Raw genomic sequence first — 17,667 nt, 5'->3', positions numbered from 1 at the left:
TCTCAACCATAGTCCTTAATATCCCCAAAGTTCACCTGTTCCTTCCTCCATCCCCTCCCCCCAGCACTATGGGTAACCCAAACCCACACCCAAATTGCTGCTAGCTCTCATATGTAAGCATTGCCAACCCCACTCACACTACTGCTGCACCACCATCTCCCCTGTCTACTGCCAAACCTCCCCCACTCACTTTGTCATTGATTTTGCACAGATAGAGCATCTACTCACCATGCTCTACTTCCTTTCTTTCTCCTGGTAACCTAACTTCCACAGTTTATCTTTATGAATCTGCTAAACCTCTTTACCTCATGTCAATGAGATCATACAATGTTTGTCCTTTAATGACTGGTTTACTTCACTTAATATAAGATCTTTGAGAATCACCCATGTTGTTGCATGTATCAATACTTTACAAAATCTTATAATTGAGTAATATTCCATCATACAACCATACTGTATTTTCTTTATCCATTCATCCATTGATAGACATCTAAGTTGATTCCAAATTTGGCAATTGTGAATAATTCTGCAATGAACATTGGTGTCCATATATCTGTTCATATCTCTGCTTTCAATTTTTCTGGGCATATTCCTAGGAGTGTGATTTCTAAATCATACATGAATTTTATACTGAGGAACTGCCAACCCATCCTCCACAATGTCTCCACCTTCCTACATTCACTCCATCAGTGGATGATTTCATCAACATCCTCTCCAACACTTATAGTCCTCTTTTTTTAATAGCTTCCAGTTTAATAGGTGTAAGATGATATTTCATTATACTTATGATTTGCATTTCCCTAATAGATAGTGATATTGAGCATGTTTTAATGAGCTCTTTTTGTTTTGTTTTCCTCTCTTTATTTTTCATTGGTAAATTCAAAAATATAAGAGGTCTCCATATACCCCCCACCTGACCCACCACACTCCTCCCACATCAACAACTTCTTTCATCATCATGGGACATTCATTTCATTTGGTGAATACATCTTGTAGCACTGCTGCACCACATGGAAAATGGTTTACATTGTAGTTTACACTCTCCCCCTGTCCACGCAGTGGGCCATGGCAGGACATAAATTATCCAGCATCTGTCCCTGCAGTACCACCCAGGACAAATTCAAGTCCTGAAAATGCCCCCACATCATATGTCTTCTTCCCTCTCCCTACCCTCAGCAGCTACCATGGACACTTTTCCACATCAATGCCACAATTTCTTTCATTACTAATCACAATAGTTCCATAGTGGAATATCAGTAAGTTCACTCAAATCCATACCCAATTCTTCCATTCTGTGGACCCTGGGATGGTTATGTTCACTTCACCTTTATATTGAGAGAAGACTTAGATTCCACAAAGATGATGGATGCAATTCTCCTGCTTGCAGTTGTAGGCACTCTTGGCTCACTGGAGTGGTTGGTAACCTTCTTCACCTCCCTGTTAGCTGGCCAGGGTAAGTCCAATAAATCAGAAGGTAGAAGTTGCAAGTCTGCTGAGGTTCAGGGCCTGGCTGTCACATGGATGATCCAGAGATTCAGGTCTCCTGAGGGTACACAAACCCCAGCACCAATTACAGGTCCAGTAAAAGTGACAGAAGAGGCATGTGTAGAAAGGTCACATCTAAGTCCATCTCCTTCACACTCAGGAATACAAACTTCAAAGTAGGGTCAATTGACATTGCACTGAACTCCAGAGCCATGTGCCATGACAATAGAAACTGTGCGTCTCTATAACTCTAAGGAGAACCAGTACCTGGGGTTGTATCTTCTTTGGCTGTCTCTGGGACCCTGCTGAGGTGTGCATAAGTGCAACCCCTCTGATGACCTCCCAACTCTTTTTTGGAGACTCATAGCCATAAAAATTCATTAGTCCTTTCATTTTCCCCTTTTATTCAAGGTCAAATAAGCAGTTTTTATCACATGATATTATATGTAGTCTGAGGCATTCTGCTGGGCAAGGTTGGTCCTTTTATTCAAGGTCTTTTACTAGTTACATCATCAGCTGGTGCTTGGTAGTAATCCCTTGGCACCAGGGAGGCTCATCCCTGGGAGCCGTGTCCAATGCTGGGGGGGAAGATAATACATTTACATGCTGAGTTTGTCTTAGAGCATGGTCATATTAGAGCCTTTGTATTTCTTCTTTGAAAAACTTTCTATTCAAATTTCTTGCCTTTTTTAAGAGTTTATTTATTTGTTTATTTGTTTTCAAGATGTAATATTTCTTTATATATGCTGGATATTTGACCCTTATCAGATAGGCAGTTCCCAAATATGTTTGCCCATTGAATAGGATGATTTTGCCTTTCTTGACAAAAGTGCAAATTTTTCAGTTTTGAGGAGGTCCCATTTATCTATCTTTTGTTGTTGTTGCTGCTAGTACTTTGGAAGTAAGGTATATGAAAACATTTCCTACTAACTGATTTTACAGATACCCTTTTGGATTTATTTTTTACCTTCACATTTAAGTGATTTAATTTTATAGAAGTAAGGAATACAAAACATATAAAAGATCATCCTTCTGTATTTAATCAATATTAATGTGAAGGAATTTAAAGCCTTTGTAATGTGAGGAAATTTGTCTATGTGAATCCATATCACAGATTACTTTCCTTAAGGCAAACAGATACCTCACTATCACCTTTGTTCTTTAAAATTCAGGACCATTTTAAGTTTCATATTTTGAACTGAAGTTCAAAAATATTGAAAATATAGTTCTGATACAATAGCAAGTAGAGACTTAAAGTCTATAGTTCTGATACAATAGCAAGTAGAGACTTAAAGTCCAGCCCTCAAAAATTATAACTAGTGTCAAGTTTTGTTTTGAAAGTTATTCTGAAGAGACATCATTACTGTTATTCACTTATTCATTTATTTATTAGTAATAATTTATCTATTACCAAATAATTCCCCTATAAATGCTCAGTATGAGAAATATAAACATGTATATGTACTCCCTCTCTTCAGGATATTTATAAATTAGAGTGATAGGCAATCAGATCACCTACTTTCAGTTAAAGGTTTCCTTACAAGACTTTCATGGGATGGATTCTGTTCACAAATAAGTGTATTTAATCCTGCTGAGGTAAACAAGGTTAAAAAGGAGGGGAAATTGGTACAAATGCATCAAGAGGAAACATTCTGTAAGAATTGAAAATAAAATGAAGATCTTAAATATAACACAAATTTAGAACTATAAAAACATATGAGTATATTATAAGCAATTTATAATTTTGACAAGCATTAAACAATTATTATAAATATTCCAAATTTATATAGACTGGAGATTGGTCACTACAGAGGGCTAAATGTACAGAAAAGTATTGGTAGTTTAAAACAGTCTGTCTATTGAAGAGCATTTAACTGAGATGCGTATTCATGTTTATTATTAAAATCAGAAATAAAACAGAACAAAAACAAACACCCATGATTAAAGGCAAGTTCCTTAGAGAGGATCTGTTCAACTGTTAACCCCACTTCTTGACATCACAGCACTATATATCTATACAATTTAACAAAATACCATTTTCATCCACATTCAACGGCACCATGGTAGATATCTTGATCAATACAATTTTCTCCATATTAGAACATTTTCAAAAATGTTAAAATGACCTGATACCTAGACAAGGTAAACATTTTCCTAGCTCTATATCCGTAGTCTCCAGAGACTTAAAAATTTATGGATAACAGGAGGAAGATAGAGATTATTAAAAATATTAGCATGTTTAAGGATAGGAAAACAGAATGTTTACATGAGGATCAGGTAAAATACACATGATGTGTACACTTATTCAGAAGCTTATAATACAAATACTTTTGTATCATTAGGCTTTGCTTACAAACTTAGTATCCATAAGTGCTTACCTAAAATGACAGGAATGATCTCACTAAATATATCCCCAGCATTGTGTAGAAAATAACTAAATATTATTTTTCTTCCATGAAATTCATATTCCAATTGGAGTTTCAATATGAATATTCCAATTGGAATGAGGCAAATTGGGATTGAATCAAATCTATAATTCAGTTTGTGTGTAACTGGCATCTTCACATTATTGGCCTTCTAACCACTGAATATGGAGGAATTTAAATTTATTTATATATTTCATTTTAATGAACAATATGTTTTATTTACTTTCAAACATATAGGTCTTAAACATTTATTTTAGAATTTCTCCTAAAAAATGTGATATTATAAATTCAATTTAGTATTTTATTTTTGATTTGTTCATGATAGCTTTTTATGTTTATTTGTATTCAGAACCCATGCTAACATTACTTAAACTAGTAAAGAGATTGTATTTGGATTCTTTAGATTTTCTACCTACAACTTTATGTAACCTCAGAATAAAGTTAGTTTTACTTATTCCTCTCAAATCACTGTGCTATTCTCTTTCTTGTTATACTGCAGTGTTGAATGGATTAGATAATGAATATTCTTTACATAATTTCCCAAATTCAAAGAGAAAGTGTTCACTAGTTCCCAAATATGTATCATAGGTTTCTTTGTAGGTTCACCTTATCAAATTAAATAAGTTCCCCATCTACTTTTCATTTTCTGAGCATTTTCAACATAGATAACTTCTATCGAATACTTTTTCTGCATCAATTGACATAGCTCAAGATTTTTTTTGTCCTTTAAGTTATAAATAAGTTGAATTATATTATTTGAATATTTAGAATAATTTTCAGGTGGCAGACTTGGCCCAGTGGTTAGGGCATCCATCTACCACATGGGAGGTCCGCAGTTCAAACCCTGGGCCTCCTTGACCCATGTGCAGCTGGCCCATGCACAGTGCTGATACATGTAAGGAGTGCCATGGCACCCAGGGGTGTCCCCTGCATCAGGGAGCCCCACGCACAAGGAGTGTGCCCCATAAGGAGAGCCGCCCAGCGTGAAAGAAAGTGCAGCCTGCCCAGGAATGGTGCCGCACACACAGAGAGCTGACACAACAATATGACCCAACAAAAAAAAACACAGATTCCCATGCCACTGACAACAACAGAAGCGGACAAAGAAGACGCAGCAAAATAGACACAGAGAACAGACAAGCACGGGAGGGGGGGAAGGGGAGAGAAATAGATAAATAAATAAATCTTAAAATAAATAAATAAAAGGATTAGTTTTAAAAAAATAGAATAATTTTCAGTCTTGAAAAAATCCAAGTTTTGTATTTTGTATTCAATTAGCCAATATTTTGAGGTGGGCTTCAGGGTCTAAATTCATAATAATATTGATGTATGTTTTTTTCATTCTTGCAATATTCTGATGAAGTTTTCTGTCAGAGCCATTTTGGCCTCAGATATTGAATTGTCATAGGTTCATCTCTATATTATCTGGAAACATTTGAAGAAGATTGTTATGGCAGCATAATATAAATCTAATATACATTTTAATTAAAATAATTGAAATAATTTCTTCTACCCTTTATTAATTATATAACATTTTGAATTCAAAGGAAATTGTTGAAAGAGCTCATTCTGCAAAAATATATTTTTTTCATTTTCAATGAGTTCATTTTTATTCAGTATCATATAACACATACTTTTGTAGTCAGTTTTCAAAGTAACAATTATACTTGTGAACCAAACAATAAGTGTCTCCCCAAATTTTGATACTCCTGCAAAAGTAATTTTGTAATTGCATATGAAAAGAAATCAACAAAAATTAACACTGAGATGACACATATGGTAGAATTAGCTTGCAATTCTTTAAGGCAGCTACTAAATAACATCACTGATAATCATGAATGCTTTTGAAGTGAATGTGAGCAAAGTATCAGCAAAGAAATAGAAAACAGAAAATAATCAATTGAAGTTTTGTAAGGAAAATACAGTAAACAAAATAGTAATTAAAATATTCAGTATGTATCTTCTAATAGTGAATGGAGACAGTGGATGCAAGAAAAAGAGAACTTGATGATAGGCCTATAGAAATGACACAATCTTAAAAACGGAGAATAAAAATATTGAAAAAAGAGAAACAATGCTCCAAGGCCTTTGGAACATTGCTACAGTTCTAACATTATCACTGCATGATCATCATCCTCTTATGGAGAGGAGAAAGTGCAATGGTGAATATACATTTGAAGGAAGAATGACTAAAAAGCTCATCTTTTGATTATCAAAAAAAATCAAGCTAGATATTCAAAGAAGAACAATGAAATTCTCAAGATTTTCTTTGAAGTTGTTATGAAAACAGTAACCTGAATAATTGTCCCCTACACATTAAGTCCTAATCTGTGAACTATGGGTCTGTAAAATTAAAATTGTAAAGTTTTGCAGATATGATTAATTAAAAATCTTAAGATGAAGCAATTATCCTGAATTATGAAGGTAAACCCTTAAAGCATCATATATTTTCCTATGTGAGGGAAAATTGGTATAGTCAGATGATGAGAAGATAATGTGAACATAGTTGAGGTGATACATTTATAAGTAATGAAAAGCTAGATGCTTTCAAAACCATGAAGAAGAAAGGAGCAATTCTCCTTAAAGCCTTGGTTTGTGCCAATGATAATTTCTTTCAGACTTTATGCTCCAGAATGTGAGAGAATATATTTATGTTGTTTGTGGACAGCAACTCTCTGGTGATTTGCTTTAGCATACACAGAAAATCAATACATGAATCTTGAGAATTTCTTAGCATTTCCAAATGAAATATCAATCTACTTCTTAAAAAAGAAGCTTCTTGGAACCAACTTTCAAACTTATGATGACCCATACCTATGGTTTTACAGTAGTTTAAAATATATCATATTAACATATATTAAAAATCTTAACATTTCCCCTCTTAACTGGTTGCAAGTTGGGACTCAGCAGGGTACCAGGGAAGTGGCAGGTAGTGGGATGATCAGACTGCAATGTGGGTGTAACCAGGAAATTGAGGAATAGCAGTCAGATTGGTGATCAGGGTAGAGTGGGAGCACTCTTCTGGGCACCTGGGAAGCAGGAAGCTATGGGGTGATCAGGACAGCAATGTGGTACTCAGCCAGGCAAGGGGCAAGTGGCAGTTGGCAGAGTGATCAAGCCAGTGGGGCTGATCAAGCCAGTAGAGCTGCTAATAGGGGTGCACAGAGGTTCAAAAGAGGAGTAACCGTTCATGAAGAAATTCATCTGGCAAAGGGATCCTAGCCAGATGCTGGAGGCCTGAGTGGGAAACATGTTTTAATTTTAAGGCTCATTTCTCATTCTGGTAACAGCAGAAAGGTGAGCTGAGCATAGGTTAGTTGGCAGGCACAGGCTGTGTAAAAGGAGGCATTTAGAAGCCTGTGACCTGAGAGAACAGTCATTTGGCTTCATTTTATGCCCTTTTCTTTTTTCTTTCTTTTTTCATTCTTTTTATTTCCCTTCTTTCTTATATAATTATTTCTTTCCCTATTTTTCTCATTTCTTTTTTCTCTGCCTGTTTTTCATGTGTTTTATTTTTCTTTATTTCACTCCCTTCCTACTTTTTTCTTTTTTTAAAAGTTAAACATGGGAAATTTTAAGATTTAGAATAAGTGGGATTAATTGCCAAATAAGACCCAGAACACAAAGGTGAAAAAAAGCACCCCAGGAAAGAGAGAGAGAAACTGACAAACCAAAAACACCTCAAGATAAACAGATACTTAAACATCAACAAAAAGTACAAGCCTTTTTAAGAAACAAGAAGTTGTGACCCAGCCAAATGAAGAAAATTAAATAATTAGGTGGAGATAAAAAGGAGGAATGACTAATCTAAGCTGTCCAATCAAATCTTTTAAATCAATCCAATGAGATAAGAAAAGACATAAAGAATATTAAGAAGACACTGGGGGAAGCAACTGTGGCTCAATCAGTTGGGCTCCCATCTACCATATGGGAGGCTCTGGGTTCACATCCTGGGACCTCCTTGTGAAGGCAGGCTCACCCACATGCTGCAGAGAATCACTGGCCCACAGGTGCCATGGAGTGCCACCTGGCCTGCAAGCACTGTGGAGTGATGATTTAGCAAGGTGACACAACAAAAAGGGAGTCAAGCAAAAAGCAAACAAACCAACAAAAAACCCACAGAAGAATGCACAGTGAACGAACATACAGAGCAGACAGCAAACAAGTCACAAGGGGGAGGGCGGGAATTTAAAAATAATTTAAAAAAATAAAAAAGAAGACACCAGATGAACATACAGTCGAAATTGTTAACATATATAAAAAAAAAACACACCTCATGGTATTGAAAGTAACAATGGTAGAAATTAAAAATATACTATAAGCATAAAACAGCAGATTTGAATGCAGAGGAAAGAATAAACAACTTGGAAGATAGAGCATATGAAATTGCAAGGATAGTAAAACAGACAAAACAATGTAAAAAATCAGCAGGGACTCACAGAAACAAATGGCAGCACAAAATGCACTGTCATATGTATTATAAGTTCCCAGGGGGAGAAAATAAGAGAAAATAAACAGAAGGAGGGATGGAGGAAATAATGACTGAAAATTTCCCAACATGGATATAAATATACAAGAAGGGCACTTTACTGCAAACAGATCAATTACTAACATACCTACTCCAAGAAACATAACAATCAGATTGTCACATGGCAAAGAAAAATAGAGAATCCTGAAAGCAGAAAGAGAAAAGTGATCTATCATATAGAAGGGATAGTCAATAAGATTAAGTTCTAATTTCTAATGTGAAACCACAGGGGTGTGAAGTCATTGGTATAGTGTTAAGGTGGTGAAAGTAAAATCTACCAGCCAAGAATTCTGTAGACATTGAAATTGTCCTCAGAATGAGGGGGATATCAAAATAATCCAAGACTAACAGAAATTGAGAAAATTTCATATCATCATCAAGATATACTAGTGGGAATTTGGCAGATTGAAAGTAAAGAACAGGAGAAAGAAGAATGGAGTAGACTGTAGAAGTAAAGATTTTTAATAAGGGTAAGGAGTGAAACCAAAATATGATATATAGTATCCTAAAGAGAATCTGGACAAGGTGGCAGGGTAAGGAAGGAGAGGCTACATTCTTCCTCTAGCAACCGAGAGAAGGTAGATAGGATTGCAAAGCATAAAAGAAGCCAGGGTGTTTTAGGGGTGATTGGAGAGCCCGACTGGAGACGGAAGGGTCATAGCTGGGCACCAGTTGAAGGGAAGACTCCCAACTGATTCCAGAGAAGAAAATAATATACAAAAAAGCCCTGACAGAGAGGAAAACCATGCAGTTTGACCTGGGTGAGGAGAGCCACACCGCCAGCTCTGAGGGAGAAGGGAGCTGCTAATGAGTGACCCCACAGGTGGGACTATTACCAGGTTGCCTAGGATACAGGAGCTGGGTGAGGTGTGGGGAGAGCTGAGGGAATTTAAATGGATGTTTTTCCTCTCTTTTTTTTTCCCCCTATTTCCTACTCTATCCCTTAATACAGTTAGAAATAAAGATATAGATGCTTCTATCATCATATTTGAGGACTATAATACACCATTATAACTATTAGACAGAACATTTCAACAGAAGCTAAAAAAAAAAAGAAAAAAAAAACTACCTCAAATAATGTGTTAGAAAAACTAGATCTAGTGGACTTATACAGAACATTTTACCCCAAAACAGCAGGATATATGTTCTTCTCATGTGTTTTTGGGTATTTCACCAAGAGAAAATGTGTGGTAGGTCCTAGAACAATAAACAATAAATTTAGAAAGTTTGAAATTATATAAAGTAATTTTTCTGACCACAATGATGTAAATAAACTGAAAATCAATAAAGGATGGAGAACAGGAGTAGGCACAAATTGACGGAAACAACACACTCTTGAATAATTAAGAGTGAAGAGCAAACTGCCAGATAAATCCATAACTACTTCAAAGTAAATGAGAATGTGTGGGGAGCCGCCTGGAGCTACGTGCATTTGCAGTCTCCAGCAACATGGCGGTTTTCATAAGTACGCCCACTCCACCCCTGTGCTTCCGCCTTCTTCTTCCCCTTTCCCCAGTTTCCCGGGCAAAAAGTGTCGTGCCTGCGCAACAAAATGTTGAAGCCATGACCAGCATTGAAGACTCGCAACCTATAGCAAGTGGTGTAACAGCATTTTATTGCCTTATATGGAAGAGCCGCTTCATCAGCCTATCACCCCCTGCTAATACCCTCCCCTTAGTATATATTCTGATGCTCTACTCTCAATAACCAGAGACTTGGTCAGAATTCTGTCTTGTCTCCATTTCTCTCGCTTCTTGTCCCCCAATTCCCACTCCCTCTTTCAGGTGCCGGTTCATTTGACCTGCGGGCTGGGTCAATTGGGGCCAAACACAGGGACCTGAAAATGAGGGATCCAGTGAGGAACGCCAACAGTAAGTCTGGCCGGACCAAGTGTAACGTAACATCCAGAAATCAAAAAGGAGAATCAGAGAGTAATAAGAGGATGCCACAAGGGAAACTGCCTCCCGGTTGCGAAGCCTTGGTAAGTGATCGGTGAATATGGGACAAGCAATGAGTGAGCACGAACTTTTTATTAAGAGCCTCAGAGAGGCATTAAAGGTGAGAGGAATAAAGGTTAAATTTAAGGAGCTAATAGAATTCTTTAGATTTTTTATAGAAGTCTGTCCGTGGCTTCCTCAGGAAGGGACCATAAATGAAAGGTGGTGAAGTAGAGTTGGGGATGCTCTACAAGACTTTTATAAAACCTTTCGCCCTGAGAGAGTTCCTGTAACCGCTTTCTTCTACTGGAATGTTATCAACGACCTCTTCGTGATCTGCCACACCAACGTATTGGCTGCACAAGTAGTTGCTAAAGGTGAGGAACTCCTAGCACAGGACAGGTCTAAATCCCTCCAGCAAAAAGTCCTGCTAAATACCCCCCGATTCAGACTCAGTGTCTATTAAAATAGATAGTGATGATGAGAGTGCCCCTTCCCCTTGCTCTAAGGGAAGAGCTGGCCCTAATCAGAGGAGGAGAGTTATTAGTAATCCAAACCCTAATGCCCCATGTACGGATTCCGGTAACTCCAACCCTGAGGCTGAAGAACACTCTGTTGGTTTCTGCCCCCGCTAGCCTAGACCCCAATGCAGATCTAAAGCTATGGCTCTCTCGTTTAAAAGAGAGAAAGGATCTACAATCTCAATGCGCAACTCTGCAGCATCAGCTCAACTTAACCCCTCCTCTAAAAAATCCCCTAACTGCCAATTTCCGCAAACCACCCCTTTTTTCATTCCCTGTTATCGAGAGGCCTGGGAGCCCTAATGAGGCTGATGAGGGGAGCGAGATTGCTGTTGAACCTGAGCCTGAGCGCATCTATAACCCTTTCCCTTTCAAAACCTTGAAGGAGCTTAAGTCCGGGGTCACCACCTATGCCCCTACTGCTCCATACACCCTCTCTCTGTTAGAACACATTGCTGATGGGTGGCTCACCCCCCATGACTAGCACACCCTTGCCCACTCCGCTCTCAGTGCAGGAGATTATCTCCTCTGGAAGCCAGAATATTGTGAGTTTTGCAAGGAAACCACACAGCGGAATCTCAGAACTGAGAATGGGTGGACCGAGGACATGCTTCTCGGCGCAGGAGATTTTAAGCAGAACTCAAATCAGTTGCATTATGATGCTGGACTTTTCGAACCATGCTGCAGCCCTTATGGCCTGGAAAAGACTGCCTACCAAGGGACAATCCCTCACCTCCTTAGCTTCTATGCTTCAGGGCCGGGAGAAACTATTCTCCAACTTCTTAGGTAGACTTTGCACTGCCGCTGAGAGAATGTTTGGTGATGCAAATACCGATGCTGACTATGTAAAACAACTTGCCTTTGAAAATGCTAATGCAGCCTGCCAAGCAGCTATCCGGCTCTATAGAGAAAGGGAAAATCTCTCTGGCTACATTAAGCTTTGCTCAGACATAGGCCCCACAAAGCAGCAGGGCCTGGTTATAGCTGCCACCATAAGGGAGGCCACCTCTGAACAGGCCCAAGCCTTCACAGTGGCCTTGAGAGAAGTGCTTCCATCCCAGGTCCCTGTGCACCTAGGGCCTGTTTCTCTTGTGGCAACCCTGGCCATCTAGCCAGACATTGTCATCGCTGCCCCCTGCTAGCCAAAAGCCACACCCCCTTCCCAACTCCTGCCCCTGTTGCCACAGGGGCAGACACTGGGCTAATGAATGCAAATCAAGAACCAATTCTTCAGGTTGCCCACTCCCTCCTTATCAGGGAAATGGGAGGAGGGGCCAGCCCCAGGTCCCAACAAACAATCAGACTTATGGGGCAATCAGCTTTGTTCCCGCCAGCGGCAATCTATTTCTGACCTCTGTAGAGCCACCTCAGGGAGCACAGGATTGGACCTCTGTACCTACTCCCACACAGTACTAACACCGCCTATGGGAGTTCAAGCCCTGCCTACAGGTGTAGGCCCACTACCAAAAGGCACTTTTGGCCTCATCATTGGGCGAGGCAGCTCCCTTATTAGTGGCCTCCACATTTCCCCTGGAGTTGTGGATAGTGATTTCACTGGAGAAATAAAAATTGTGGCTTCTGCTCCAAAAAGCATTATTTCCTTCCCTGCCAGACAGCGGGTCACTCAACTACTAATACTCCCCCTAATACCCACCAACAACACTGCCATTGATAGTGACCACAGGGATAGAGCATTCGGCTCCTCTGATGCACACTGGGTACACCCCATCACCACCCACAAATTACTATGTCTCTTTGGCTTGACGGTAAACAATTCGAAGGCCTAATAGATACAGGGGCAGACATTACCATCTTAAAAAAGGCTGATTGGCCATCCACCTGGCCCCTTTCTCCCTCCTTAACCAACTTACAGGGCATTGGGCAAACCTGAAATCCCGAAAGAAGTTCCAAGCTCTTGACTTGGTAAGATAGGGAGGGAAATCAAGGAACTATACAGCCCTATGTCCTCCAAGGGCTCCCTGTCAATCTGTGGGGATGAGACTTACTTGCCCAAATGGGACTCTGCATGGGTAGCCCCAATGATATAGTCACATCTCAAATGCTTTCCCAGGGATTTAAGCCAGGAAAAGACTTAGGAAAGCTTGAGACAGGCATTACTCAACCCATACCAGCCACAGGACACACCCACAAAAAAGGCCTGGGAAATGTAGCCTAGGGGTCGTTGATCTTCCTGTACCCCATGCAGACCAAATCACCTGGCTTTCAGATGAACCTGTATGGGTCGATCAATGGCCTTTATCCTCAGACAAGCTACAGGCCGCCCAGCGGTTAGTGCAGGAACAGCTAGCAGCGGGACATATTACAGAAAGTGACTCTCCCTGGAATACTCCTATTTTTGTCATTAAAAAGAAATCTGGAAAATGGCAATTATTGCAAGACTTAAGAGCAGTAAACAAAACAATGATACCTAAGGGAGCCCTGCATCCTGGTCTTCCAACCCCTGTAACCATTCCCCTTTGGATATTATAAAATTATCATAGATCTAAAAGATTGTTTCTTTACTATCCCATTACACCAGCTGATCAAAAACGCTTTGAATTTAGCTTCACCTCTGTGAATTTCAAAGAACCTATGAGGAGATATCACTGGAAGGTTTTACCCCAAGGCATGACAAACAGCCCTACCTTATGTCAAAAATTTGTGGCTGCCGCCATAAGAGAAATAAGGGCAATGGGGAAAGATCTTTATGTTATTCACTACATGGATGAGATTTTAATGGCTGGTAAAAAGGAACAAGATGTCCTAACATGTTACCATGATATGAAAACAGCCTTAAAGGCACACAGGCTTCAAATTGCCCCTGATTAAGTATAATTACAAGACCCTTATGCCTATCTGGGGTTTCATATGGCAGGAAATAAAATAACCACCCAGAAGGCCAACCTCAGACTAGATAGACTAAAAACCCTAAACGACTTCCAAAAGCTCTTAGGCAACATAAACTGGCTCTGCCCCTACTTAAAACTAACCACAGGAGATTGAAAACCCCTATTTAACATATTACAAGGAGACTCTAACCCCAACTCCCCTAGAAGTCTTACTCCAGAAGGATGCCAAGCCCTTAAAATAGTCGAGCAAGTTATACAATCACAATTTGTCACTACCATGGACTATAGCCAACCCTTGTTTTTTGTGATATGTAAAACTTCTCTCACTCCCACAGCAGTATTCTGGCAAACAGCCCCCATAATGTGGGTACACTTACCTGCATCACCCGTTAAAGTAATTTCTTACTACCAAGCTGTCGCAGATATTGTCCGCCTAGGGAGAGAGCAAGGCAAACATTATTTTGGTAAGGAACCCGATACCGTTATTCAGCCCTATACTAAGGAACAAATCAGCTGGCTGTTGCAGACAACTGACAGCTGGCCTATTGCTTGTGCATCTTATGCCAGACAAATAGATAACCATTACCCCAATGATAAGCTACTACAATTTTTGAGTACGCATGACTTCATTTTCCCCTTCACCACTTCTCTCCAACCCATCACTGGAGCCCTATCAGTATTCACCAACAGGTCCTCCTCGGGAATGGCTGCTTATGTCTTTAATAACAAAACTGTCCGGTTTCAAACCCACTCCAAGTCTGTGCAGCTTACAGAGCTACGAGCTGTCATAGCTGTATTCTCTGCATTCTGAGATGCCTCTTTCAATCTCTTCACAGATAGTGCTTATATAGCTCAGTCAATCCCTTTGCTTGAAACTGCCACTCAAATAAAGAATGTCTCAGAAGAGACAACCTTATTTACTCAACTACAATCTCTTATTCAAAAAAGAAATCACCCCTTTTTTATTGGTCACCTTAGAGCTCATTCCAATCTTCCTGGTCCCCTTACCCTAGGAAACCATTTAGCTGGTCAAGCCACTCAGCTACTGTGCTATGTTAACCAGGGCATGCATAATAACTCGGATAACCTTAACAAGGCTGTTAAAGCTCACCAATTACATCATATTAATGCACATACTTTAAGGCTTATGTTCAAAATTACCAGAGAACAGGCTCGTCAGATTGTTAAAGGATGCCCTTCCTGTGTAACCCTTTTACCTACACCTCATTGAGGAGTGAATCCTCGAGGTCTCATACCCAATGCCCTCTGGCAAATGGATGTAACTCATATTCCTGAATTTGGTAATCTAAAATATGTGCATGTTACAGTTGATACCTTTACTGGCTTTATTTTCACCACCCCACAAACAGGGGAAGCAGGAAAAAACGTTATTGCACATGTGGTAACTGCCATGTCAGTATTAGGAATCCCACAACAAATAAATACAGATAATGGCCCCGGTTATACCAGTCACATGTTTGCCACCTTCTGCCAACATCTGGGCATAAAACACATCACAGGCATTCCATATAACCCCCAGGGCCAAAGTATAGTTGAAAGAGCACATCTGTCTCTAAAAAACATCATAGAAAAAATAAAAAAGGGAGAGTGGTATCCCGTCAAAAGATCCCCCAAAAATCTATTATCCCACTCTCTCTTTATTCTAAATTTTTTAAGCTTAGATCAAAAAGGACATTCTGCAGCTGACCACTTCTGGCACCCTAATACCAGCACAAAACATGCCACAGTCCTATGGAAAGACCTAATGGATAATACCTGGCATGGACCCAATCCCATCCTAATATGGGGCAGAGGATCAGTTTGCGTCTATTCCAAAGAACTAGATGCATCCAGGTGGCTGCTGGAATGATTGGTAAAACAAATAGATAATAACAACCTTTCCAGGGTAGAGAACTCTCCCTAAGATGAACTCTGCTTTCTTGCAGGAGAGCAACCAACGCTAAAACCCATGTGGCTGTACAGCCCCCCTGGAATCCTTCTGTGATGCCGGCACTCCGAGTCTTTAGTACAACCCAAGAGTGTATTGGCCAACACTGCACACCACGTCCACCAGCACCAGCTGCTTGCGACTGAAGAGCCCATCCTTGCTACCGCTCCCTCATGTTTCTCTCTCCCCCTCTTGCTTTCACCTCCCCAAACCTCCATTATGAAACTGCAGTAAGAGAATGCAGTGTGTACCGCACCTCCCTCTGGCCTCCACACATTATAACCAAAATGGGAGCACCCTGACTGCTGGCAGCGGTTCTCAAATACATATGAACCCTGTCAGGTTCTGAGGTGATGAACTGGATAGCCAATGATGGGCAACTGGGCATGATTGGTTCCATGGCAGAGCCACCTAAGACAGAGACACAGCCTTTCGCCGCTGTTGCATTCTCCATGACGGGTAAGGCAATCCGCCTAACCATTTGCACACCCTGACCTAAGACAGGCACAGTTCCCCCCGAACTCAGGGTGCTTCATAAAATATAATAAAAAAGGGGGACCTGTGGGAAGCCGCCCGGAGCTACATGCATTTGCAGTCTCCAGCAACATGGCGGTTTTCATAAGTACGCCCACTCCACCCCTGTGCTTCCTGCCTTCTTCTTTCCCTTTCCCCAGTTTCCTGGGCAAAAAGTGTCGCACCTGTGCAACAAGATGTTGAAGCCATGACCAGCATTGAAGACTCGCAACCTTTAGCAAGTGGTGTAACAGCATTTTATTGCCTTATATGGAAGAGCCACTTTATCAGCCTATCACCCCCTGCTAATACCCTCCCCTTAGTATATATTCTGATGCTCTACCCTCAATAAATGGAGACTTGATCAGAATCCTGTCTTGTCTCCATTTCTCTTGCCTCCTGTCCCCCAATTCCCACTCCCTCTTTCAGGTGCCGGTTCATTTGACCTGGGCGCCGGGTCAAGAATGAGGACATAACATTAAAAAAACAACAACAACAACTAAAACAAAACTTTGGGATAGAGGTAAATCATTGCCGAGAAGGAAATTTAGAGTCTTAAATTCCCACATTTAAAAATAAGAAAGAACTGGACACAACCAATCCAATGTCCACATAGAAAAGGTGGCATTGGATTGGGAAAAGTGGACATGGTGGCTGATGGGTATGGGGAAAGACAGGAAGAGATGAGAGGGGGAGGCATCTTTGGGACATGGAGCAGCCCTGGATGGTGCTTCAGGAGCAATCACTGGACATTGTAAATCCTCACAGGGCCCACTGGATGAAATGGGGGAGAGTATGGGCCATGATGTGGACCATTGACCATGAGGTGCAGTGGTGCCCAAAGATGTACTTACCAAATGCAATGGATGTGTCATGATGATGGGAATGAGTGTTGCTGGGGGGGAGAGGTGGGGTGGGGGTGGTGGGGTTGAATGGGACCTCATATATATATTTTTTTTTAATGTAATATTATTACAAAGTCAATAAAATAAATAAATAAATAAATAAATAAAAGAAAAATGAAAAAAAGAAAGAACTAAAAAGACAACTGCCATTTTGAAAGAAATAAAAAGCAAAACTAATCTCAAAGCAAGCAGGAGGAAGGAAATATCAAAGATTAGAGAAAAATTAAATGAAATTGAGAGTAGCGAAACACTAGAAAAAATAAAAAGCAGATTCTTTCAGAAGATTAATAAAATTAGCAAAACTTTCACTAGGCTAACAGAAAGAAGAGAAAAGAGGCAAATAAATAAAAATAAGAAATGCTGAGATCCTTCAAAAAATAGTCGGGAGGTCATCAGAGAGGTTACACTTATGCATGCCTCAGGAGGATCCCAGAGACTGCCAAAGTAGATGCAACCCCAGGTACTGGTGCTCCTGAGGGCTACAGACACACAGGTTCTACTATCATGGCAGATGGCTCTGGAGTTCAATGCCTTGTCAGTGGACCCTACTTTGTA

At 40.1% G+C, this 17,667-nt stretch overlaps 1 protein-coding gene across 1 annotated transcript in view; it reads left to right on the top strand.

Moving 5' to 3' along the window:
- LOC101414992 (olfactory receptor 2T27-like) overlaps positions 1-10,842 on the top strand; it is a 72,023-nt gene extending 61,181 nt beyond the window's left edge. The window contains exons 4-5 of the mRNA XM_023590245.3: positions 10,224-10,420; positions 10,657-10,842. Of these exons, the coding sequence (XP_023446013.3) occupies positions 10,224-10,420; positions 10,657-10,842 (383 nt within the window). The remainder of the gene's footprint in view (positions 1-10,223; positions 10,421-10,656) is intronic.
- The last annotated feature ends 6,825 nt before the right edge of the window (positions 10,843-17,667 follow it).

The sequence above is a fragment of the Dasypus novemcinctus genome, chromosome 16, assembly GCF_030445035.2.
Source record: "Dasypus novemcinctus isolate mDasNov1 chromosome 16, mDasNov1.1.hap2, whole genome shotgun sequence".
NCBI classification, from domain to species: domain Eukaryota; kingdom Metazoa; phylum Chordata; class Mammalia; order Cingulata; family Dasypodidae; genus Dasypus; species Dasypus novemcinctus.
Note: the sequence above shows the minus strand (reverse complement) of the source record. Positions and strands in the feature narration are given on the sequence as shown.